At 39.2% G+C, this 25,366-nt stretch overlaps 1 protein-coding gene across 4 annotated transcripts; it reads left to right on the top strand.

Annotated features, from left to right (window-relative positions):
* Positions 1-2,159: 2,159 nt before the first annotated feature.
* LOC117522338 (endophilin-A2-like) lies at positions 2,160-25,351 on the top strand. Of its 4 annotated transcripts, none has more exons than XM_034183733.1 (9): positions 2,160-2,366; positions 14,787-14,855; positions 14,993-15,209; positions 17,778-17,911; positions 18,117-18,275; positions 18,844-18,947; positions 20,379-20,512; positions 20,654-20,710; positions 22,797-25,351. In XM_034183733.1, the coding sequence occupies exons 1-9, from the start codon at positions 2,322-2,324 to the stop codon at positions 22,979-22,981; spliced, it is 1,104 nt and encodes a 367-aa protein (XP_034039624.1). In that variant the 5' UTR covers positions 2,160-2,321; the 3' UTR covers positions 22,982-25,351. The 4 variants fall into 4 exon arrangements, with proteins under 4 accessions (XP_034039624.1, XP_034039623.1, XP_034039626.1 ...); XM_034183732.1 differs by having other exon boundaries at positions 2,161-2,366; positions 22,794-25,351; XM_034183735.1 differs by lacking the exon at positions 20,654-20,710 and having other exon boundaries at positions 2,161-2,366.
* The last annotated feature ends 15 nt before the right edge of the window (positions 25,352-25,366 follow it).

Here is a 25,366-nt window from a genome sequence, read left to right on the forward strand (position 1 = left end):
TTTCAAGCATTATTCAACCACCACAGTTCCTTTACTCCCTCAGCAGATTGGCTCACTCTCATACCTGATTTCTCACATTATTTCCTTATGTATGTCTTACAGTTGCCGACCCACACTGCCTTTCCATGTCCCCTGAGATTAGCCTGCCGTTTCCTGGTTTGTCGACTTGCTGTGTTCAATTATGGTACTTTGACCCTCTGCGTGTTTATCTGGCTTACACTCTTGCTGCTTCCCTCAACGACACCATTGTTTGATAAGCTGCCTTCCTGTGTACTAAACAGTCACCTGTGTCCTCCACCAATCTCTTCCTGTTCCTGGATGGACACTATTGCTTTATGAGATTCCTCTGAGTATACTGACTGTTTCAGCTGAACTTGTGCAAAATAAAAGCCATTTAGTAAGCACTGATGTTCTCTGCTCTGGTGTTTTTGGTCCAATCATTACAAAATCTGAATCCGACTTCACTTCTGAGGGCAAAAAGCCGGTCTCCACAAAATTTTTCAAAATTAAGAGTTAATCTGTATTGTGGGCTTAAGTACAGTTGCTACACCCACAGCAAAGGCCACTGAGATTCCTGTAATTAAAGGACAACTCTGGAATTTCTCAACCTGAGCTCTGTTAAGATCTTTGAGAGTCTTTTTTTCCACTTGGGACAACAGACAATTTATTTGGTGCAATACTGGTTTAGAACTCAACCACACTTACAGGCTAACCAGCTATGCAACATTATTATGTGAATGAAGCAATCAAAAGCACACAGTAAATCAATTGTTACCATCACTGAACAGGAAAAAAAAATTCATTCAAAGTGTCTGGTAGTGTGGAGAGGATACCTATACAGGTAAATGTGCATGTTTTCCTCACTAAATACATAATATTTTTAAGACAGCCAAATACAAAGTTGGCCGCTTACCTTAGCCTCCTACCAGTCCAGTGGTGCTGCTGTCCACTGAGATATTACAAAGCCAATTGCCAATGTGGGGCTCTGTCCTACTCAAGGAGCACCTCAGCCGATTACTCTGAGTGTTTTACATTTCCCATCCTATAACACTATATAGTTGTTTAGTCTATAATGGTCAAATCAATCAACTCTAAGAGATGCGCTGGTGGCACACTTCAAGCCAAGTAGGGGTCAGATGAAGAATTAGGGATCAATGTTAAAGATACTCATATAGATAATCATACTGAAAACTCACTCACTCACTCACTCACTCACTCACTCACTCACTCACTCATCTTTAACTGCTTACTCCAATTAAGAGTCAGGGGGCTGGAGCCTATCCCAGCAGTCACAGGGCGTGAGGCAGGGTACACCCTGGATAGGACTCCAGTCTGTCGCAGGTACATGCAGACAAACACATTCACATCCACACGCACACCTACAGACAATTTAAAGTTTCCAATCCACCTAACCTGTATGACTTTGAATGTGGGAGGAAGCCAGAGCACCCAGAAGAACCCACGCAAACATGAGGAAAACATGCAAACTCCATACAGAAAGGCCACAGGTGGGAATCAATCCCATGACCTTCTTGCCGTGAGGCAACAGTGTTAACCACAAAGCCACCATATTGAAAACTATACCACGTTATTTGTCTGATCACAAAGAATCCAAAAAGGTATCATTTGGACTATCTGTGACTGAAAGTTATGGAGATACTTTACAGGCCAAGCATTCAACACAGTCAAAACTATTCCATTTATTAATCCTAATCCTATTAGCTCAACCAATAATCTGCACCACTTTTTTTCCAAAGCTGGAGCAACCTTAACTCTTAACCCCTGTACTAGCTGAAATTGACCTTTGTCACCATTCCTGCTGTTTTTACCCAATAACCTTCAGTCATAGATAGTCCAAACTATACTTTTTGGAATATTTATTATTATACAAATAATGTGGTACAGTTTTCAATATGATTGGAGCATCTTTTAATTGTGGTCCCTGTGTAATTCTTCAATTGACCCCTACCTGACTGCCTATTGAAAATTCAAGTGGCCAATTGGTTTTTTCAAAAGAGTAATGTCTAAGGAGTATTTGTACTGAATTTGGTCAGGTTGGACTGTACGACAGATGTGTGTGGAATAATTGAAAGAAATTCAGTGTCAGCTGAAGTGCTAAAACCAAACATACTTGTGATGACCCACTTTATCCACCAGGACACAGAGGAGCCTCCCTCACTGAGCCGAGGTCGGAGTGGTTGTGAAGTTCCACATCCCCGGTGCAAAGTTTGAAGACACGCTGGCGTTTTTGTTGTTAGCTTCCAGCGCAGCTTTTCAACAATATTTATTGTCCATAAAGGACCAAACGTCGACGGTGCAAGATGTCCGTGGCGGGATTTAAGAAACAATTTTGCAAAGCAACTCAGGTAAAAAGCGCTAAATGCCCATTTGTGAAGACTAGCCGTTTTTTTTTTTTTTTTTAGCTAACATTATCATTACTTTGCTTTTAATGTGAGCCAATGCTAGCTTAAACTTAGCCACTTCAACAAAACTTAAATAACGCAGTAAAAAAGGGTTGTTTCATCATTGCTTTCATAAAATAAAGTCCTGGTGATGTTAATGTTAACTGCCTTTTTGTGAACTGTACTACTTGACTTATTGGCGTCGACGTTAGCTTATGAGTCAAGTTAGCTTTATATTGTCAAGCTCTTCGTTTAACCATTTAGTACGCGTCCTCTAATATACAAGTTTCGAGTTTAGAAAATAACGCTAACGTGAGCTAAATTATTCAATAACAAACTCCCTCCACAGTCGTCTAAATGAAGTTTGTCTAAAGTGGTTCATAGTACTTTCATATCTTATTTGAAATTACAAAGATCAAAAGCACCATTGTTCATCATCTCGTCAATAAGCATTTTGTATCTTCTTTTTTTTTTCCTCTCTCTCCCTGTCCTTCTAGATCAGAAATGTACAAATTTTGTACCATCTAGGGTTGACAGCAGGTTCTCATTACAAATAATCAGTCTTTGAATTTATGGAATCTATTATCTAAAACTCCTGTTTGGAACTTATGACACATTAGCCCTTGGTGGCATACAGTTGCCCATCTCTGATTTAACCCAATACTGTACCATGTAACTTCCAGACTTTTAAAAATAAAGTAATAAAAGCAAGACCTTTTATAGAAGTGGATTATTAAGTATATCAAATATGTTAAGCCTTCATAATATGACATAGGGACTTGGGTTATTGTTTACTGTCAGCTGTTTTAATGTTTATTTTCTACTTCAAGCGTTTCATTGCCTCTGTCATGTAAGTCCTATATAGGCCACGAGGCCCATTGATGCTGGTGTTTATGCATGAATTCTGTAGCATGAAGCCAAGGTTGGGTAGGAACCCTTTGAAATGTAATCCAAAAGTAATCAGATTACAAGTAATCCAAATGTATGTACATACATACATGTAATCCTACCCAACCTTGCATGAAGCAGAGGAGAGTCTATGAGTCTCCCTGGATGGGACACCAGTCCATTACAGTTTACTTCCCCAGCCAAGGCTGGCAACCATTTACAGTTTGGGGGGCTTTGACAATGCAGATGAAGTATCTTCTTCAAGGGCACAGACAGGTTGCATGACCGGGACTTGAATCCATTGGCAGTTCACCATATATTTCACTGAACCAGGCTCGAGCCTGGTTATCCTTGGTTTGTCTGTCTGGGTTATACAACGTTAAAAAACAATTTTAATAAAGTTTGTGTAAATGTTGTTTGCTGTTAATGAAGAAGCAGTTGTATTTCACTGAAGGTCTGAATTTTCTGTAATGTGGTCAACAGAGTGACACTTTACACCAATGCATGCTTCCATACCTGGACATAGAAGAAGTCTAATTTCCCTCCCAGAATGCACTATGTGCCATACCAGTTAGCGCAAATTGTAACACAAAACCTTCAGTACTTCTTCAGTCAGATTTGTGGGACGTCCATTGTTTAATCATGCCCAAAATCTGTTGTCATTTGTCAGCAACAGCAATGGTTGCTTGATCCAAAGGTAGACAAAGGAGACAGAATGAAATGGTTACAGGTGATTGGAAGAGTTGCTGTTCCAGCTAGCTTTAAACTGTTGTGACCTTAGGGGTGAGTGATATGGAAAAATTCCTATCATGATATTTTTTTCATATCAGTTGATACAAATATAATCAAATCACTATTTCTGGAAAGGCAACTTTGAGATGTGAATAAGGTTCCTTTGGGTCTGAATTTTTTTACATTTTTTGACAGACATCAAACATGGCAAATGCACCGTAGAACATTATACAACTATATAAACATACCTCTATTATACAGTAAACTCTTAGCTCAAAAGACTGATGTGTTACAGGAGAGCATAAAATGGACAACTAAATTAGCCTATTTGGTCAACTCCAAATAAATAACAGCTTAAACAAAATTAAAATAAAGTCTAAATTCTGTTCAATAACAACCTTTCAAGTTTTACAGCAAAAGATATTTAATTTCTTGGTTAACTTCAAATAAATTAGCAACACAAAATTAAAAAAAAATCTAATTTCTGAACACTCAAGGTTTCAAGTTTTATAAAAGAACACTGAATTTGCTGGTCCCCCCTCTGTCAGGGAGAAGCTCTAGCATTTTGCCTTTGTCAAATACCAATGGGAAGCCTTTTCCTGAAACGTCAGCTTTACTTTATCTAACATTACAAACTTAGGCCTTATCCACAAGAAACAGATGCAATCTTTTTCTTTGTCTTTTTCAAAAGGTGTTCTGCAACCGCTGTTGTGTATATACACCAGGGCTGTATATGTCACTGTAATGCTCCCACACATAACGAGTATAAGGAGCTTATCAGTGTAGCAGCAGAAGCTAGAACTAAGGGAAATCAAGCGTTTTAACAGAAATAGGGTTCGCACTAGTTATCTGAAATAGATTTACTGCATATTTAAAGCAAAGCAGGGTGTTTGTGTATTTTTAAAAACAATGAGCTGTGTTAATCTACTGCCTGAAGTGAAAGGATGCACACTTTAAGTGAATATAACTATTCAAAGAAATGCCTTTATTCGGTTTCGATCATTTTCCGTCTACGTATTGCACAATGAAATTATCAATCCGGCTTCTGTGGAAAAGTGGCACTCCACAGCTCAGTTTTTCATAGACTGTGTTCACGTGCACGGGAAACTGACTGAGGATTTCACTGACCGCTGGCGCTTACAATCGGGAAAGCTCCAAAACTCATAACAATGCAGAAACATAATTACCTGGGAAAACAAGGAAGGAATACCCCAATTTTGAAAATCTGCATGATGGCGCAGTGCCATTGCTTAGGGAGAGCCCTGTATGTTGTCCCTCAACACACGGGTGGCATTAGTTCTATCAACTGTCTTCTGTTTATATGGAGGAAAAGTTATTTTGCGATATTATTGTGATTGTTGTATTGCACACCCCTAAAGATATTGCTAGGTAAGTAATGTAATTGTGATGACATGCTGTCTTCAATGAGCTGAAGATCTGAATGCCTAATTTAGATTTTTTAAAATTCAAAATATGGGATACATTTTGCCAATAACTCACAAAGTAATGCATATACATATACAACCCCAATTCCAATGTAGTTGGGATGTTGTGTAACATGTAAATAAAAACAGAATACAATGATTTGCAAATCCTCTTCAACCTGTATTTAATTGAAACACTACAAAGACAAGATATTTAATGTTCAAACTGATAAACTTCATTGTTTTTGTGCAAATATTTGCTAATTTTGAAATGGATGCCTGCAACACGTTTCAAAAAAGCTGGGACAGTGGTATTTTTACCACTGTGTTACATCACCTTTCCTTCTAACAACACTCAATAAGCATTTGGGAACTGAGGACACTCATGATTGGGTATAAAAGGAGTATCCCCAAAAATCTCAGCCGTTCACAAGCAAAGATGGGGCGAGGATCACCACTTTGTGAACAACTACATGAAAAAATAGTCCAACAGTTTAAGAACAATGTTTCTCAGCATTCAGTTGCAAGGAATTTAGGGATTCCATCATCTACAGTCCATAATATAATCAGAAAATTCAGAGAATCTGGAGAACCTTTTACACGTAAGCAGCAAGGCCGAAAACCAGCATTGAATGCCCATGACCTTCAATCCCTCAGGCGGCACTGCATAAAAAAACCGACATCATTGTGTAAAGGATCTTACCGCGTGAGCTCAGGAACACTTAAGAAAACATTGTCAGTTAACACAGTTCGTCTCTACAAGTGCAAGTTAAAACTCTACCATGCAAAGTGAAAGCCATACATCCAGAAACGGCGCTGCCTTCTCTGGGCCTGAGCTCATTTGAAATGGACAGACACAAAGTGGAAAAGTGTGCTGTGGTCTGAGTCCACATTTCAAATTGTTTTTGGAAATCATGGACATTGTGTCGTCCGGACAAAAGAGGAAAAGACCATCCAGATTGTTACCAGCGCAAAGTTCAAAAGCCAGCATCTGTGATGGTATGGGGGTGTGTTAGTGCCCATAGCATGGGCAACTTACACATCTGTGATGGCACCTTCAATGCTGAAAGGTACATCCAGGTTTTGGAGCAACACATGCTACCATCCAAGCAACGTCTTTTTCGTGGACGTCCCTGCTTATTTCTGCAAGACAATGCCAAGCCACATTCTGCACGTGTTACAACAGCGTGGCTTCATAGTAAAAGAGTGCGGGTACTAGACTGGCCTGCTTGCAGTCCACACCTGTTGCCCATTGAAAATGTGTGGCGCATTATGAACTGCAAAATACGACAACAGAGACCCCGGACTGTTGAACAACTGAAGTCGTACATCAAGCAAGAATGGGAAAGAATTCCACCTACAAAGCTTCAGTAATTAGTGTCCTCAGTTCCCAAACGCTTATTGAGTGTTGTTAGAAGGAAAGGTGATGTAACACAGTGATAAACATACCACTGTCCCAGCTTTTTTTGAAACGTGTTGCAGGCATCCATTTCAAAATGAGCAAATATTTGCACAAAATCAATAAGGTTTATCACTTTGAACATTAAATATATTGTCTTTGTGGTGTATTCAATTGAACATAAGTTGAAGAGGATTTTCAAATCATTGTATTCTGCTTTTATTTACATTTTACACAACATCCCAACTTCATTGGAATTGGGGTTGTATTGTAATGCTTCATGAAGCCAACAAGACACCCACATAATTTTGGACATTTAAAAAAAAATCAATTAAACAAAATTGCTTTGTTTGCATTTATTTCTGGCCATATATTAAAATGTGCACATTAAATATACAGGTACCAACAATTTTGTCCACGTGTAGTTTAACAGTTGGCTGTCTTTTGTGATGCACAACTTTTTCTTCCTCAAATTAACTTTCCTCAGGCATCTCAACACAAATCAATTCTCCACTGAGAGGGATATGCTGCAGCATATTGTATGTCTGTCTTGTGACTGAACTGTAACAGTTTGCTTAGACTCGGCTAACAGTACAACTAACAGAATATGACACCAGCGGGTTATGTTTTGATGAGACCTGACATTAAGCATGTCTTTGCTTTGGCCAAACAACATATAACGGGGCTCTCCCCAGAAATGTAGGGCATGATTAGGGCTGTCACGATTAGGAATTTCTGGAGACGATTGTCAGGCAAATAATTGCGATTGACGATTATATTGTCTATTTTTCTTCTTTTTTCCCTTCTTTATATTCTACTATCGTAGTATGATTACACAACTCTGGAAGAACGTTTGGCTTCTGTGAGTGGAGAAACTGGGAATAGTGCAACATTTTTATTTTTATCTTTATTTTACATATAGTCCCAACTTTTATGATTTGTGGTTGTTTCTGTTGCATTTCTGAAATTACAGAACTGCTTTAAAGAACAGTGTGAACATTTTATATTGTGTTTTAAAACTTTGTGGAGCAAACACCAAACACTTATAAAGAAGGAAAAACACCTGGGCATGTGCAGATAAACTGATATTCGCCCTATTGACGTTTCAAATCCCGCAAAACCTTGGATAGGTTGCCGCGCTGCGAGATCTCAGTAACATTGAGAACTGCATTGAGATGCTCTGATCACGCTGCACTTTAACCGCTGCACACAGACAACACCATTAACATCGCAACTTAAAACTATTTTTATATTGTGCCTAAAACTCTCGTGAATATATTCTGTGGGTTTATAGACGTTGTTGCGTTTGTTTTATGTAAACATGCGCGAATCACAGGCTGTCTCTCCGTTATTTTCAATGGGAGCTGCTGTGAGCTACGCTCGCTTCCTGTTCATGTCGTTCTGGGGGAAAGTGAAGTTTGCTCTTTAACGTCTTGGTTATTGTTCTTTACAACACTGTTTGTCCTCTTTGTTCCAGACTAATATATATAATACCGGTATGTCTGAAATTTGGTTTGAGTTTATTAAATTCCACACAGATTAAACGTAACGGACACGGATTATTTGTTATAATTGTTTTAGCAAGTTTTCAGGGTATCATGCAGCAGTCTCTTTATTAACGTGACGAAAAGCATAAAAAAAATGACTTTTGTAGTATAATATTCATTTACAACTGTCATTGTGTTGATTCTCTATATGTTGTTTGACTGCAGCGGCTCTCTGGCACGCAGGGGATTATGGGATACATCAGTAGGGCGAATAAACTTAAAACAATGCAGGCTGATTAGACTCCCCATGTTTTTTTTTGTTTGTTTGTTTGTTTGTATAAATAAATCAGAATACAATAAGAGGCAACTCACTTTGAAATAATTAAAACATATAGCTACAGCTTAATAACTTTGAAAAATAACAAATCAGCAGCTTGTATTTTTATTCTGACTCCAGTTCATTTTACTGTGATGAAGTCGTCCTTTTTTTCTCATCAGTTACGTTTTGTGCTTGAACACTACATTAAGCTCAAGATTGAACAAATACATACCTTTGGAAAATAAACAGCTGTTAAAGTTCAGCTTTTTGTGATCTGTGCCTCTGCACAGCTTCTCCACAGCAGGGTTTTTTAAAACCCGTGTGTGTGTAAATTTTGCTCAGTTCATTTATATATTCTCATTTTTTAAGGATATTTCATCTCGTGATCTCATAAATTCAGTATACGACGCGCACATGGTGTGAACAGGTCGGTGGCACCAGAACCACACGTGTAGAGAAAGTACAGAGAGTAAAGGCAGCTCCAAGGTTTGTTTGTTTTTTTTTTTTGTTTTTTTTAACATGTTCACTCAGGTTAAAATCCTCTCTTTGCTCCGCGCTCGCTGTCTTAAGTGCACTGATGGTTCACAGCAGAGCGTAACGTCTTGTGCCTCCGTTCAGGAATCTCACTCCCTCACCTGCTCTCTCCCTCGCACTCTGTAGCGAGTTTACTCTCCGCGCGCATACACACACACACAGCTCCTTCGGTAAACTACCCATTTTAAATGGCTTTGAATAAGACGGCCACTGTTTTAATCAGCCGAACGTCCAAATGACGGCGGGACGGCTGCCTAAAACTATGAATTGAGAAGAAAAACAAAGACTTAAATAAAATAAATGACTCGTCAACTACTAAATTAGTTGTTAACGATTTCAATCGTCAACGTAGTCGTGACTAGTCGACTAGTCGTGGCAGCCCTACTTAAAACCGAAATGCATCCACAGCGGTGCCGTGGTACATGGCTTTGGAACCAGAACCTCCTCACGCTCCGTGTTATTATCCAAGCCTCACTAACCATCCGACCAAGACGAGAGGGAAACGGAGTGAGTGAGGCAGCGATGCTGCGTGCGGCTGCTGCAACACGATGACGTCAGATTCTGAGTCGTTTTATGCAACTTTGTGGATAAAATAAGTAATTCACGGTAATCGCGATTATGAAAAATATTCGCGAATATGAAAAATAATCGCGATTGGCAAATATTGTAATAATTGTGACTGCCCTAGGCATGATGGTGCTAGAGGTCACATTAGGGGAGCATTTTGCCATTTTCAAATACCAGTGGAAGCCATTTCCTGGAACTTTAACTTTACATCTCATCTAAAATTACAAACTAAGGCCTTGTCCACGAGGAAACGGATACAATTTTTTTGTCGTTTTCAAAAAGTGTTGTGTAAACACAGGGCTATTTCAAGAAATATCTACCGAAAACGCTGTAGTATATATGCTAGGCGTGTATGTGGAGCTGTAATGCTCCCAAGAAAAAACAAAGAAGACTACGTGGAGCAGGGTTCTCCCCAGATAATGGAATTACAGCGCAGTGCCATTATACTGCCACCATAGTCTGCTATACTGTGGCATCATCTTGCCGTGTTTTAGCGTGAGACTTGGTGGGAATCTGACCGTGCGCAAAGCCGCGAACCCAATTTTGCGGGGAAATTTCACATAAAGAGGGGCAGCACGGTGGCTTAGTGGTTAGCACTGTGCCTCACAGCGAGAAGGTCGTGGGTTCAATTCCCGTGGCCTTTCTATGTGGAGTTTGCATGTTCTCCCCATGTTTGCGTGGGTTTTCTCCGGGTTTTCCGGTTTCCTCCCACATCCAAAGACATGCAGGTTAGGTGGATTGGAATCTTTAAAGTTGTCCGTAGGTGTGTGTGTGTGGGTGTGTCTGTGTTTGTCTATTTGTGGCCCTGCGACAGACTGGCGTCCTGTCCTCGGTGTACCCCGCCTCGCGCTCTATGACTGCTGGGATAGGCTCCAGCCCCAGCGACCCTTAATTGGACTAAGCAGTAGAAGATGAATGAATGAATGAATTTCACATAAAGAACTTCAGCTCTTTATTTTATCCTATTTACATCCAGATGATACAAAAAAATGACAAAATGCAAGCGTTACACAAAGCCTGATGATGAGAGGACAGTCTCTGCATTTTTTTGTTTCCTCTTGGCGGTGACCACAGCCCATGTAGCTGAGGAGGAGCAGCCAGAAAAACATCCCGATGTGCGGGGTGCTGCGACCTCCAGTCCGTCCCAGGAGGTGGGCATACCGGCGCAGAGCGTCATGGAGGCCAAGGCCTTTGCACAACCGCCTCGATTGACACCGTCTGCTGTGGGATCTATCAGATTGGAGGTTGAGGCCCCAGACCCCTCGGCAGGGGCTTTGGGCCTTTGGCCCTTGCCAAGTTATTTATTTTATTTTTTAACAATTGTAGAGGGGTGTCAAAATCTGAATCACAAGGACAATGTGAGAATTTCACACTTTAAAGTGAATGCTTCCAGCCTGATGATATTGTGACTTGGGAATTCAAACTTTTACGTTTTCTCCCACATTTTCAATTGTCTTTCTGTACATTCTTTTTTTTCCTTTCAAATATGTTTATTACACATTTGTAACATCTATACAGTGTGTCAGTGGAATACAAACAGTTTAAATTAATGTCACTAATCAACAATTAAGCACAGAATCAGACCAGAAACAGTACTAAAAAAATTTTACTTTGTCTTAGGACTTCAGGACACGGGGTCGGATAGGACCCCGAGTGGAAGCGTTGCATGCCGCTTCCGATGATAGTTACCAACAGCAGCGTGATACTAAAAATTTCTGGGGAGAACCCTGTGGAGCATTTGCATAACTGGTGTAAGGAACTAATCAGTGTAGCAGCAGAAGCTAGAATTTTACAAAGTGGCACGTTGAGTAAAATGAAGCCCTTTCATCTGACCTGTTGCGTCCTTTCAGTCGGATTTATCATCACAGCTTGCCAAAAGCTGTTATCTACATGAGACGCCTTTGTTTTAGAGGACAATGTAGAAATGCTCTAATTTCTTGTTGTGGAAACTGCCCTCGGTGGTTGTCTGCTCTGGGTGCGTTTCTCAACCTACCCTTAAGAAGAAGGGAAAAAAATTATTTTAAAAGCTGAAAGTGTCACAGAGGTCCCTTTGCTAACATCAGCATTTATCACAGCCATTCTCTGTCTCTTCAGCATTCTGCTATCATCTGTGATGAGCGAGAGACTGCGTTGTGCTCAATGAGAAAAATTCATTATTAAAAAAAAAAAAAAAACTTTTTTTGTTCTTGTTACGGTTGGGGCTGAGGTTAGAGAAATGGGTCTATGATGCTATGATGCCACTTTATGAGATTTTACAGGAAAATAATGGCCGTTGAGGAAAATGATGCAACGCGGATGCAAATGGACAAATTTCAATGAATTTAAGCAAAATTACCAGAGAAAACTGAGAGGGAACACCCTAAATTTGAAAATGTGCATGATAGCACTATGCCGTTATTCCATTACTTAGGGAGAGCCCTGTATCATATACCAGTGACAGGACAGACGGCTCCTTATTCAGTGGGTGTGTCTGTAAGTACAGCTCATGGAATCCTGCTTATGTTCCCAGATGAGTTTATAATCCAGGGTTTTTTTTGTTTGTTTTTTTTTTATTATTATTTGTTTTCTCAGTGGAAGAAGTGACAAAATAAACCCCTCAGGGTTTTTCCTGGCTCAAAATGAGGATGGGGTGTGGGGGTGCTGTCTTGTTTATGGCACATGTATATAAACATTTATATATTTAATAATGACTAAAATATTACTTGGTTGAGAAGCCAAAGGAAATGACTTTTGGCACATTCCACTGTGACTGAAGATTTTGCCATGAAAACAGTTGCAGTGAAATTCATTTGCACGAAGGTGATGGCGCAGCAAAAGTGCTGATGTCCACCTCTTCCGCAATTTCTCGGATAGTCACACGACGGTCCCACATCACAGTGTTCACTTTGGAAATGATCTGGTCATTTCAGCATGTTGATGGCCGACTGGAGCGCAGCGCGCTCTCCACCGTTGTGCGTCAGTCTTTAAACCGGTTGTACCATTCCTTAATCTGTGTGATGCCCATAGCATCGTCGCCGAAAACCGTCTGAATAATCCGAATGGTTTCCACCTGGCTGTCGCCCAGTTTCTGGCAAAATTTGATGCAGTCGCGCTGCTCCGGTAGTTCCGCCAATTCCTTGCAAAGAAAAAACGACGAGCGACTCCACCCATCCTCACACAAAGGCTGCTTACAAGCAAATGACGCAACCGACAGGCGTGGAAAAAAATCACGCATGCGCACGAAGGTTCAAGGTTGGCTCATGCAAGCACACGTGATTCAAATCCACCAGGTTTTTGAAAGGTCGGATACTTTTCTAACAGACCTTGTGTGTGTGTGTATGTATATGTATGTGTGTGTATATATATATATATATATATATATATATATATATATATAAAGCATTAATATTATTTCACAAAAATATGTATTTAAAAAACTCCTTTTGTCTACTTCAAATGATATAGTCCACAGTGACCAGTTTACAGTGACTTAGGACTTAGCCTATAGTCAAACTCTTTTTGTGTGTGTGTCAGCAAATGCCATCACAGCAGTTGACTCATTTTTTTTCTGCAACTGATTGACTAATTATTGTATTTTCCTGAGGATAATTTGCAGGACCTCTCAAACTAGTAAAAAAAAACAAACAAAAAACACACAACAGAAAATACAGTATTTCAGGTCTAGCAGATGATTGTTACATCTGATCAAAGTTTAATGTCCTTTGTAATGATAACAGCTGCATCAAATTGAACAAAGTGAAAATGCACAGCACCTAGAGAGGAACTTGTACAGTACAATGTGTGTAAAGTGCGACAAACCAGCTGAAGGGCTTGTTGCAATATTCCAAACAATATTGCAACCTTTCAGTCAGTAAAGACTGTTAACTGCCCATAGTTCCTGGCTTTAATTTTCACTGTTTTTTTTATAGACATTAAAATTGTACATGTGTAGGATTGTTGTTAGAATTTTTTAAAATATATACATTTTAGGCTCCATGCATTGTTTCATGAGACAATAACATAAAATGCCTGTCTTGCAAAATTGAAAAAAGTGAAACCTGCACAAAAATCGTATGTGTTCTTTCATGGCCTGTGCGTCAATCATCCTCCTCAACTTTCATGAAAATTAATCCATAAATGTATGAGCGATCCTGACAACAACAAAATCATTAACCCTCCAACCAGCCAATAGTGACTAATGTAATTATGACATCTTTGACAGAGGTAACGACTTGTTTAATCTGCCAAACTGGACTTTATTGCTCTTTGTGAGAAGAGCAGAATGTGAGGACATGCATTAAGAATAAGTTGTAGTTTTTGTTAGAGCTATGCATGGGTGTGCCTGTCAGGAACTGCAGTGAACATGCTGACCTTATGGAAATGGAGAACCCACTGTGGAATGCCAGTGGAACCAAGGCTTTCTGTAGTGTGAGGAATGTCAAGTCCACACAGTACCCATTTACTCAGGCAGACCTTTAGAGGTTTATCCACTTCTGAAAAAGTGGACACCGCTTGGAACAGAATAGTTTTTTGACCAGGTTTTGGAAAACAAAATTTGGAACGTAAACAACACTTTGCATCACTCTGTCACAATATATGTTGACATCATTCATTGTCTATACCTGCTTATTCCAGTTAAAGGTCATGGGAGGCTGGAGCCTGTCCCAGCAGCCATTGGGCCTTCACAGCAGCTGAAGTCTTATCAGCTGGTTTTTACTGATGAACGTTTCACCTCTACTCAGTGATGTTAGTCACTGAAATCAGCCAGTGGAGTCTTTGGCTGCCATGAAAACCTGCATGCTTTTGGTTGTTCCTGCACATGAGTGGAGACCCAGTGTTTAGTTTAGTCTTGCCTCCAACCTCTGTAGATTTTTAAGCAAAAACTGACAGAAAGCTTAAAACTCTGCAGTATCAATATAAATAATGAAAAACTATGATTTTGTCAATTTGCAATTTAACCAAATTGATGTCATAATTATGTCGAAAGCACAGAAAATCTTTATGACATAATGTGTCATAATTGTAAATGCTGGATTATTCTGTCTTCATATGTAGTTGGTGAGTGAAAAAGTTGGTGCTTCTGAAGGAACCAAATTTGATGAGGACTTCAGAGACCTGGAGAGGGTAAAATTAGACATTTTAAGCACATCCATAGTTCATGTAATGCAACATGTTTTAAGTTGTATTGCACCTGTAGAGAGACACCCACGTTTGCGTGTCTGGCTAGTGGTTAATTTCTCTCTCTTGCTGTTTTTCCACAGAGAGCAGATGTCACCAGTAAAGCAGTGGTGGAAGTCATTTCTAAGACCTCAGAGTACCTCCAGCCGAACCCAACAACGAGAGCTAAATTGTCCATGCTCAATACTGTGTCCAAAATCCGTGGGCAGGTGAATAGTCCTGGCTACCCCCAGCCTGAAGGCCTCCTGGGGGAATGCATGACTAAGTATGGACGGGAAATGGGTGAAAACACAAACTTTGGTAAGAACAGCTGGTGAGAAGATGGGCTGTATCTTGGAAGAGGGATGTAATCATATATGTTTAGTAAATCATTAAAAGGTGAAATAATTGAAACAGACTAGTTGTGTATATTTTAAAAGATGAAGACCCCATTTCCACCAAGCTTTGGCGACAGCATCAGCATTAATGTCGGTATTTCATTTTGCATTTAAATGTTGACACCAAGATTATGCTTTCTCGGTTTTTGAGCCTGAAATTTCACATAACGAACTAAAATTGCTTGATCAACTCTTGGGTGCAGCATGGCTGACAAAAGGGGAATTTGAGATAGAAGAGGTGGAGGATGAACATCACAGTCGATGTGGTCCCGTTCGGTTTTATCGTACAGCATTGCTCGTTTCTGTGTAGCTTGAATTAGCTTTCCTGTGTTTAATGTATTGCTTATTTTTCTGCAGGATAAACAAACGTTCTGCCACATGCTGAGCACAGGAATAGCTTACTACTGCTATACTCTTGATGAACAGGCCCATAGACTTTTGCTTTCTATGTGACATGGATGGCGTCACAGCACAGAAAAGGCATCCATCAAGATTATAATTCCCTGCAGATGCGTCAGTTGCATCTGCTGTAGCACACCGAACGGTCCACCCCTAAAAAAGGGTCCTCCCTGCCTCTGCTGCCCATGCATCATTTCTGAGCTCAGCCGCTTGTCTGAGACTGAGTCTCTTCACCCAAAGCAGTCAGATGGATTAATGGGATTATTAACCATCAGATGACAAGGTAAAACCTCTAAAATCATTCTAAAGTCAGTTTTAAGTAGAAACAAGGTCGTTTTAAGCAGAAACGAGGCGATACTCTGTGATGCTTTGAAATGACCAACACGCAGTGAATGCATCAGCTAGCAGCTTATGTAGCTGTGGTGCTCTGATCGCTTCCTCCGTCTTTTATGATGAAATAATGCTGAATTTATGTGGAAATGATTGTTGTACAAAAGCTTCAAATATCGCTGAGATAGATGAAGACTGAAGTGCAGTTTTAAGCTGAAACAAGGTGATCATCGAACTGCGGCTAATGATGCATGCACAGTGAAGGCAGTGTGGACGGATTTTGAGGGGGGACTGTTCAGTCAGCGACACAGGTTCTGACTTCGAAGCATACGCTTAAGCTTAGTGGAAACACTCAAGTGTTTCAGCATAGAAGTGAGTCAGACAAATACGCCAAAGCAAAAGCTTGATGGAAAAAGGGTCTGAAGTGCAAAAAAAAAAGAAGAAAAAAACAAGCTTGCATTGAAAACTACTTTAAACGAGTACAATATTATTGTATTATAAATCACGGTTTGTTTGTTTGTTAGTTTGTTTGTTTGTTTCTTTTTTCCCCTCCCCAAGTTTGGGAGATCCTTCAACTTGCACTCTGGTGCACCTTGTACATGAAAAAAAAATACTATCATCTACGGCAACATGATGGCACAGTCTGTGTACATGTGACAAGCTGCTCCTGTATAATAAATGAGGTAATTTGATTCACACTCTTTGACTGTGTACAAAGAGTTCAAATGCAAACCCCAGTAAGTCCACCTAATTACTTTTAAGTTGGTGAGGTGTACATCTTTCATCAAGTAAAGATCCTTATTTTAAAGTGATTTTCCCTAAGTCTGTTATGTTTTACAAAATGCAAATGTTTATGCATGTATGATTGCCTGTTCAGTGGCAAAAAGAAGTAGTTTACTAATGTTTTCTGTTTGTTAAAATCACATTAATTAGCTTGTTAGCATCTGCTGGTCAACACTGTGTTATAAATGAATAAATAATGAGACAAGTTTTTAAATATTTAATTTAATTATTTTTCATTGTTTGCCTCACACATGGTTGTCTGTTCGGCAAGCAAAACAACCACTATGTGTTTTGTGCCCGGTACAGTAACATTAATTAGCTTGTGCTCCTTAACATGGTGTTTGTGTTACAAATAAATAATGTGCAGATTAAATTAATTTTGCTTCTTGCTGCATGAAGTGGTAGCACCACATATGCTCCCCCTCTCCCCTCATGAGTTGTTCTTTAACAGCTGCAATTTATAACTCAGAAAATGCAGTATGTGTTCAGGGCTATATATTTTACAGAATAGACTGCTATGGAGTTATGTGGAATATTTTTTTCTTTCATGTTTTTGCCATCATACATAGAGCCAATGATTTTACTTCTGCTGTATTATAGTGCAACTGGAAAGTATTCACAGCACTTCATTTTTTCCATATTTTATGTTACAGCCTTATTCCAAAATGGAGTAAATTCGTTTTTTCCCTTCAAACTGGTTGCATTTAAATGTTGCTAATCATTGTATTCTGTTTTTATTTACATTTTTCACAACATCCCAACTTCATTGGAAGTGGGGTTGTATACACACATTTTTCACATTGTCATTATGAGGTATTGTGTGTAGAAGTTTGTGGGGAAAAAATGAATTTCATCCATTTTGGAATAAGGCTGTAACTTAACAAAATGTAGAAAAAGTGAAGCGCTGTGAAAGCTTTAGATGCACTGTAAGACCCAAGTTTCCTAATACTGGCATGTATGTTTCATGTGTATACGGCAGGTGGTGCTCTAGTAGATGTAGGCGAGTCAATGAAGAGGATGGCTGAGATCAAGGACTCTCTAGATATTGATGTCAAGCAAAACGTTATTGACCCATTGCAGGCGGTTGTGGAGAAAGACGTCAAAGACATTCAGGTAGAATTAAAACAGCAGAGTGCTTCTGTATGTGTAAGTTGGGCTGATGATTGTGTTACCTCAACTTGTTTAAAGAAATCATTACAGTTAAATGACGTAAATGTTTGAATCCCACAAAGTGAAGTTCTTAAATTTTGATAAATACTTTGGTCATATAATAATGTTTTTTGTAATATTTTGAATCCAAACTGTTTTTCTGTATTAGTACCACCTCAAGAAGCTGGAAGGTCGCCGTCTGGATTATGATTATAAAAAGAGACGTCAAGGTAAAATCCAGGATGAAGAGATCAGGCAGGCCCTGGAGAAATTTCATGAGTCCAAAGAACTGGCTGAGAGCTCTATGCACAACCTACTGGAAACAGATGTGAGTAGCCAGTGGAACAAACTATATTTATCTTCTTCTGCAGAATCCATGACATGTATTTAAAAAAACACACACACAAACTGACTTTAAAAGTGATTTGCATGGTTTGTTTTAAATCCATGCATACTTGAACTAACTTTTGTTGAATTTCTACTTTTAAATGTCATCTTTCTCATGCCTGTATATGAAAGCTATGATTCTATGAAAGCTATGATTCTATTGCATGCTCAACCCATCAGCAGGTATTTGAAGAGAAACTCTGAAAACGTTAACATTTTATCTTGAGAAGTTGTTCTCAGAATCTCAAAAATCTCGTCTGTGATGGTTGACTAATAACTTGTCAAACCTGTTTGGTGTGGCAATTAGCATTTCATACCCATGCTACTGAATTATTGGAAAGGTTTTAGTGTGACAAGTTTGTTGTGACAACAGTGGAATTATGATGAATGGAAAAAGGGTGGCAGAGGGCAGCAAACACAGTAAAACCAGATTACTGAAGGAGCATGACTGGTCTTAAGTGTTTGCTTTCATTTTAAAAAAGCTCTTGTGTGTATTTGGGTGTACGTAGGTGGAGCAGGTGAGTCAGCTGTCTTCTTTTGTGGAGTCATTGCTGCAGTACCACAGGCAGGCCTCACAGATCCTGGAGGAGCTTTCTGACAGACTCAGAGGAAGGTCAGCACTGTGGCTGTCTGTGGACCATTCCATGCATTTTGTATGTGAGCTCATATTGTCTCGTTCATAATGAGGGATTATGTGGTGATCTTCACAGGTCTGAAAGTATGTATCTGTAAAACCTATTGTTAACAAGACCTTGAGTACTTTCATTTTCTGCATTTTTGCTGAGTGCTTTCTTTTTATTCTTTTTTTTTTCTTCTTCTTCTTTCTTTTCCTGGTGGGAGCTTGGTTCAAATCCGCTCAGGCTCGCCCTCTTCTGTCACCTGGAAATATTTAATTGTATTTTAACCCCTCATATATCCCCTAAATAAATTTCATTGTGTTTTGTGTCAAACTCAATTCACCGTGGGTCAGATATGTTGTACAGTAAAGCAGGTATGCCTTCTCATCTTATGCAATTGAATTTTGGCCCTTTGAGGTTGTTCTAGCTAGCTCATCCGTGACCGGACCGTTGAAACATCAGTTTGTAAACAAGTTTGTTTAACCAGAGCATAGGATACGCCTGTAAATACGAGCACATCACCGTATCACCGTTGCCACTGTGCTTATATGGGTAAGGTTAGACCTTAATTTTGGAAAGCGTCTTGGGGCAACTTAAGTTGTGATTTAGTGCAATATAAATTATTGAATTATACAGACAATAAACACACTTGCATGATGTGTTTAAGTGTGTGTTGTAAAGCTAATTGTTTTACTTTGTTTGTGCAAGTTTATATTCAGGTTTCTTAACTCCAGTCTAGGCTTCCAGATCTGTAAATGGCACACTTGGGTTGTGCACATAGGATTGCCTCCTTGAGATAGTTTTTGACCAACTGAAAGATGATAAAGTATGGAATGTGAATATTACAATCTTATTAAAATATATCGCTAAGTTCTTTCATTTAACATTGGACACCAAGGAAACTTGAATAGATGTAGACTTCATTAAAAAAATCATGTCAGTTCTCTTCACAACTAGCAAAAAAGGGCTCTGATGACCTTATTGTACAGTTAACAGTGATAGGTGTAGCCATTACTTGTAATTAACCTGTGACACTCCATCATGAATTTAAAAATGGGGATAAATGTCAGTACAAGGCCTATTGATAAACTTTGTGAGCACCTGCTGTTCAGAATTGTCAGGAAAAACTTTAAATTTATTTCTTCAAAAACGTAATGTTACAAGGTTCTGAAGAGAACAGTAACTGTCTCAACTTTTAAACTTTTTATTTTAATGAACAGCTCAAAATGATTTACTTTTGTTCTGTGACAAAACTTAATTGTGATGTGACGATTCTCTCATTGCATGTGGGAAATGAATCATGCTAACCCCCTGCCTAAAAGGGTATTTTTGTAGCAATTTTATGGTATTGACAATAATGTACTTTTATAATTCATAATTTGTTACCTGTGGCCTCAGACAGATGTTTTTGTTATAACTGTTTACAGGGTGAGTGAAGCCCAAGCTCGCCCCAAGCGTGAATATACACCCAAACCTCGACCAGCCTTCGACTTTGGAGAGCCAGTTAATGCTAATGGGGGACCCTCGCCAGCTCCAATAAGTTCTCCAGTTTCCAGTCCTGGTAAACATTTTTCTGTATTTTGTGCAAGAGCTGCATTAAGTGCACTCAAAGCATTTGAATGCAGGATTGACTCTCAAGATGTCATGTAAATCAGACTCATTTTTAGGACTGATGTATCTTTCCTTTTGTTAAATTAACCAGCACCAGTAAAATATCCAGGTCCGTCCTTCAAAAGGTCGTCATTCAAGAGCAAACCGCGTGAGTGAGACAGATAAAGTTAGTCTGTTAGAATTCGAGGCACTAATTGTACTCATTCATTTGCACATTTGTGTGGAAGAGACATGCTCACTATGTGATGGGAACATGTTGCACTAACATGGCAGAAAGGTGTTTTGTTGGGTCCATTGTCTTCAGTATTTGGGTCACCACAATGAGCAGTGAAATGAAACTGCCAGACTGTTTGATCACTGCTGTTGAGGCATACTGGTCAGCAAAATCCTCCCCATCTTTCCATTTTTATAGTGGCTGTGCTATTTTAATCCATGCTATTAGCAAAATGACATCATTTTAATACTCTGTGTCTTAGCCACTGTTCCAGTTTGCTGAATTGTATGTTTTTCACTGTCAGCCTTTGTGTAAGGATGGGAATCGAGAACTAGTTGCAGATTTTTCAGTCCAATGGTATTGCATGCATCAGACGTTATTGATTTGTTTTTATCAATGCCACCATGTTTTTCTGAGTTTGGCTTTTCAAAAACTCATGCAGACATGACATCATGATGCCAAACTCTGCATCTGTAGATCTACATTTTTCCACACAGAAAAATGATGAATCTTTAAGGAACAGGACCAGTAATCAGAATTGATAATGAGATTAATCTTAATCAAACTTTACTCAATTCCCATCCCTGCCTGTGTATTGAATGATATGCTTCTGAGCCTCAAGATGTCAAACTGCATTGTTGATGTCACGCTGTTATTAAAGTGTAGAGGTGCTGCGTTTTATTTTCTTGTTTACCAGTGTTCAGAAAATACAAGCTAAACGTGCAATTCCAAGCCCCAAAATCTGACTGTGGTCATATAACATTGATCTTGAGCTTCAGAAGGATTGTGTGTCTTTAGAACTACACCAATAACCAATTTTAACCTTCTACAGGTTGAGTAACTCCTAATTTCTCCCATGTTCCAAAGTGCTTCAGCAGCCTTACTGGAACATGAACTGGCAACATCATTATACTGTCCTGGCCATAATTATTGGCACGCCTGTATTATAAATAACAAATTTAAAACATATTCAGCAAAAAATGCAAATTAACCAATTTCATATAATCATAATATTTTGTAAAATGTCCAGCGTTATTGAGCGTATGCCGACTGTATTAAAAATGCTGGCATACACTGGCGTACATCTAATAAGTTAGCATTTTGAAGCACACTGATATACGGCGATTACACCAAAAATTTTGAGCATGCACAATATTTTTGACAGATGCCAGCGTATGACTCATACGTTCCGCATATGCGGGACATAAGTTGTAGGTAAGTTATGCGATTGTTGACACATTTCTTGTAAGTTATTCATAAGTTGAAATACGTCCATTGATTTGCTGAAGGCTGCAGTTGTTATCCAAACAATTCAGACTGTTACAAATATTGAAACCATTCACACATGGAGTAAATATAGTCTTAATCTTGCCTGTTTGTTTCAGTCAGATTCATCATCACAGCCTGACGAAAACATTATCCACATAAAGCGTCCTGATTTTGGTTAAATCGTCAAAGGTGTGACAGCTGCATAACTTAATTTTATTTGGCATATTTTTTGTACGTCGGCATACTCTGGCTGAATTGTGAGTGGTGTGACAGTTGCATAAATTATCCAACGTATCCAGCGGATTTGGCATATTTTTTGTATGTCAGCATGGGCTGACTAAATCGTCAAGGTGTGACATGGCACTTAGCTTAAAACACATCAACTCTTAGGTCAAATAACAGATGAACATTTCTATCAAAAGAAATTGGATCTAAAAGTGATTTACTGTACATTCTTAATGGCCATGTATATTTTATTCTCTTTATGAAAATGTTTCATTGTTGTTCACTAAATTTGGACATTTGGTATTCTGATTTTACATATGCATAACTGGTTCATTTGCATTTGTTTCTGAATATATTTTATGTTCTGTAGTTAAAGTTCATGTTGTGCAGTTATAATGGCCAGGACTGTACTAACCTTTCAGGGACAATTCCATCTCAGTATTAACACCCTGTTCCCATGATGGCTGAATTTGTTCCTTCTCTCTCTCCATCTGATTGTGGTTTTGTGTGAATCTTTCTCCAGGAGAGCCGTGCTGTAAAGCCCTGTATGACTTTGAGCCAGAGAACGATGGCGAGCTGGGCTTCAGCGAGGGTGAAATAATCACCTTGGTCAGTCAAATTGACGAGAATTGGTATGAGGGAATGCTTCATGGCAGATCTGGATACTTCCCCAACAACTATGTTGAAGTGATCGTACCTTTGCAGTACTGAAAATGGATAAAGTGGACTGATGGCGTGGAGAGGATGGAAGGGATGATGGAGCCTTATCCTCAACAATCAATAGCTGGCTTTTTAAATATTATTGTGATCAAAGGAAAATCTTCTCAATACAGGGATCTAAACATTAATGTAGAAGTTATTCAAAGATAGCAAGGTATTTTCTATTTAGATTAAGATTGGACTTTCAGTAAGAAAAATGTTGGTGCAATGTTTTGGTGCAGTTAATATTCTCTGATTCCCCATTCCATTGATTTTTTTTTTTTTTTTTTTTTTTTATGCACCTCTGCACTTTGCACACCATACTTGTCGCTGGGGCTGAAGAAGAAATCCTCAAAAAAGAATAACACCTGCCAGAAAGTTTACATGAACACTAACGTGTAACTTTTTCCCCTCTTATTCTTGAGTTTAAGTATGAGATACCATTTTCGTTTTTATGTATTGTTGGTATTTGTACTCCACAAACAGACACGGCTGTGTTTGTAAAGTACCTCTGTGCCTTAGAGCTGTAGTACAGTCGTCATCATCATGGAGTCCTTCAAGCCAACATGGAGGACTGGCTGACTTGTGTTGCTGTTTGAGGCTATCCTCTACTCCCATCTGGTGGTGGAATCACTGTTGGCTCATGGATGGCTTGGTTTGTGTGACACTATTCCTGGACATCAGTTTGCTTTCCCCAAATCTTCATGTTATAGGTTGACTTAGGTTTTTGGTGTCTTTTATGCAAAATATTGAGGCTACATTTAGTCTAAAAAAAAAAAAAGCTTGTGATTTTGTTTTGGACATGATTTGATGGCATTCAGAAGTTTTCCATTAGTTTTTTTTTTTTTTCTTGCCCACTTTATTACAGGAGATGCTCAGCTGTATGTGATTGTTTATATATATGTGTGTGTGTATGTGTATATATATATCTATGTATGTGTGTGTGTGTGTGTGTGTGTGTGTGTGTGTGTGTGTATTTTCGGCTATTCCAATGCATTGTGCTTTATCCTCAACTTTTTAGACCTGACACCAAAGAAAGGCTGAGCAGTTAATTCCCAGACTGCAGGAGCATGCAGTGTGTCACAAATTGGAAATTTTGGAGACTGGCCTCCATCCTATCTACAACATTCCATTAAGGATAAAATAAAATATTAAACATTATGTAGACACTCCAGTGCCCCACCCCTGCAGAAATTAAGGAGGGGAGAAAGCCCTTGCGTTAAGCCATAAGCTTATTTTCTCAGGCTCTGCTGATACTGCTGGCAGTGTAGCTCACATCTTGTGGACTTTACAACAGTTTGTCATTGAATTTTCAGGATGGAATGTTATCCTCCTCCGTGTTGCCATTGGCTTGGCTTTGGTGCCCAAACCTACAATTTTGAGCATGGAAATTAATGATGGGTTTTGGGCATTGTTGTACCTGCTTCTGTTTTCAGTGTGAAACTACCCAGACTGACAAAAAGTGCTGTTTTTGTGTGCAGAATATTTATAATGAGGAAGCGCCGCACACAATAGTTGGGAGATGGCTGGCATCAGTTTCATTTAAGACTACCGTAAAGCGATTACGAACTGTGAGAGTTTATGCTCTTCACTAAAATGCCAACTTTATCTTTCTGTCGTGATTCTCTTGTTTGACCGCCTCCTGCCTCGATCATCTCCACTGTTTCTATTCACACTTGGAGTGGAACAGACAGGTCTTTTCACCAGAGAGGGGCACACAGCAGTGGATTATGCCCTCCCCCACTGGTCTTAATTCAGCACCTGCCCCTGCAAGCCCGGGCTCTCATTATGTGCCCTGTCTCAATCCCTCTGGAGATCAGTCTTCTGGTCCTTCCCTGGGATAGTTTCTTCATCGTTAGCGTTGTACGGGCCTCGTCGCTTTATGTTTGCATGTCCCTCCTTCTATTCATGTTGTGTTACGGGGCTTGTCTGTGCTGAATAAATGTGTGGTTCAGGTGTGTGTTAATGTGCCTCATTACACTAAAAAAAAAGCCTGGAGCTTGAGGGGCTCAGCTTGAACTATTAAGCAGTTCTAACATTCATTAATGTTGTGGATCAAAGGGCAAAGATCAATGGGGGGGGGGCACTGTGGATTTTCAAAAAAATACACTGCATTCTCTGGGTGGTGTTATAACAAAACCCACACAAATGTCTCAATTTTGCAAAAGTGGTGAATTAAGCATTATGTGACGTAAAAGCTTTATGTATTATTGTGTTACTACTTTGGCATGTTTCATTAAAGACACTATTTATGTGCTTTACCTTTGGTGGGGTTTATCTTCTGTTCATACAAGTTACCTCTGTATTAAATGTAATCTCTATATTGTATTTTTATTGTGTAAAGAGAATGTCATTTGCTTCTTTAAATAAATAACTAAAATTTGGCTCACGGTGTTG

Source organism: Thalassophryne amazonica, chromosome 12 (assembly GCF_902500255.1).
Source record: "Thalassophryne amazonica chromosome 12, fThaAma1.1, whole genome shotgun sequence".
Classification (NCBI taxonomy): Eukaryota; Metazoa; Chordata; class Actinopteri; order Batrachoidiformes; family Batrachoididae; genus Thalassophryne; species Thalassophryne amazonica.

What these genes read in the sequence shown, in the direction of transcription:
- LOC117522338 (XM_034183732.1), top strand. Translation starts at nt 2,322, where the DNA reads ATGTCCGTGGCGGGATTTAAGAAACAATTTTGCAAAGCAACTCAG. An exon ending in ACTTCAGAGACCTGGAGAGG is followed by an intron (nt 14,856 to 14,992) that starts GTAAAATTAGAC and finishes GTTTTTCCACAG; the next exon opens with AGAGCAGATGTCACCAGTAA. An exon ending in GGGTGAAAACACAAACTTTG is followed by an intron (nt 15,210 to 17,777) that starts GTAAGAACAGCT and finishes TGTATACGGCAG; the next exon opens with GTGGTGCTCTAGTAGATGTA.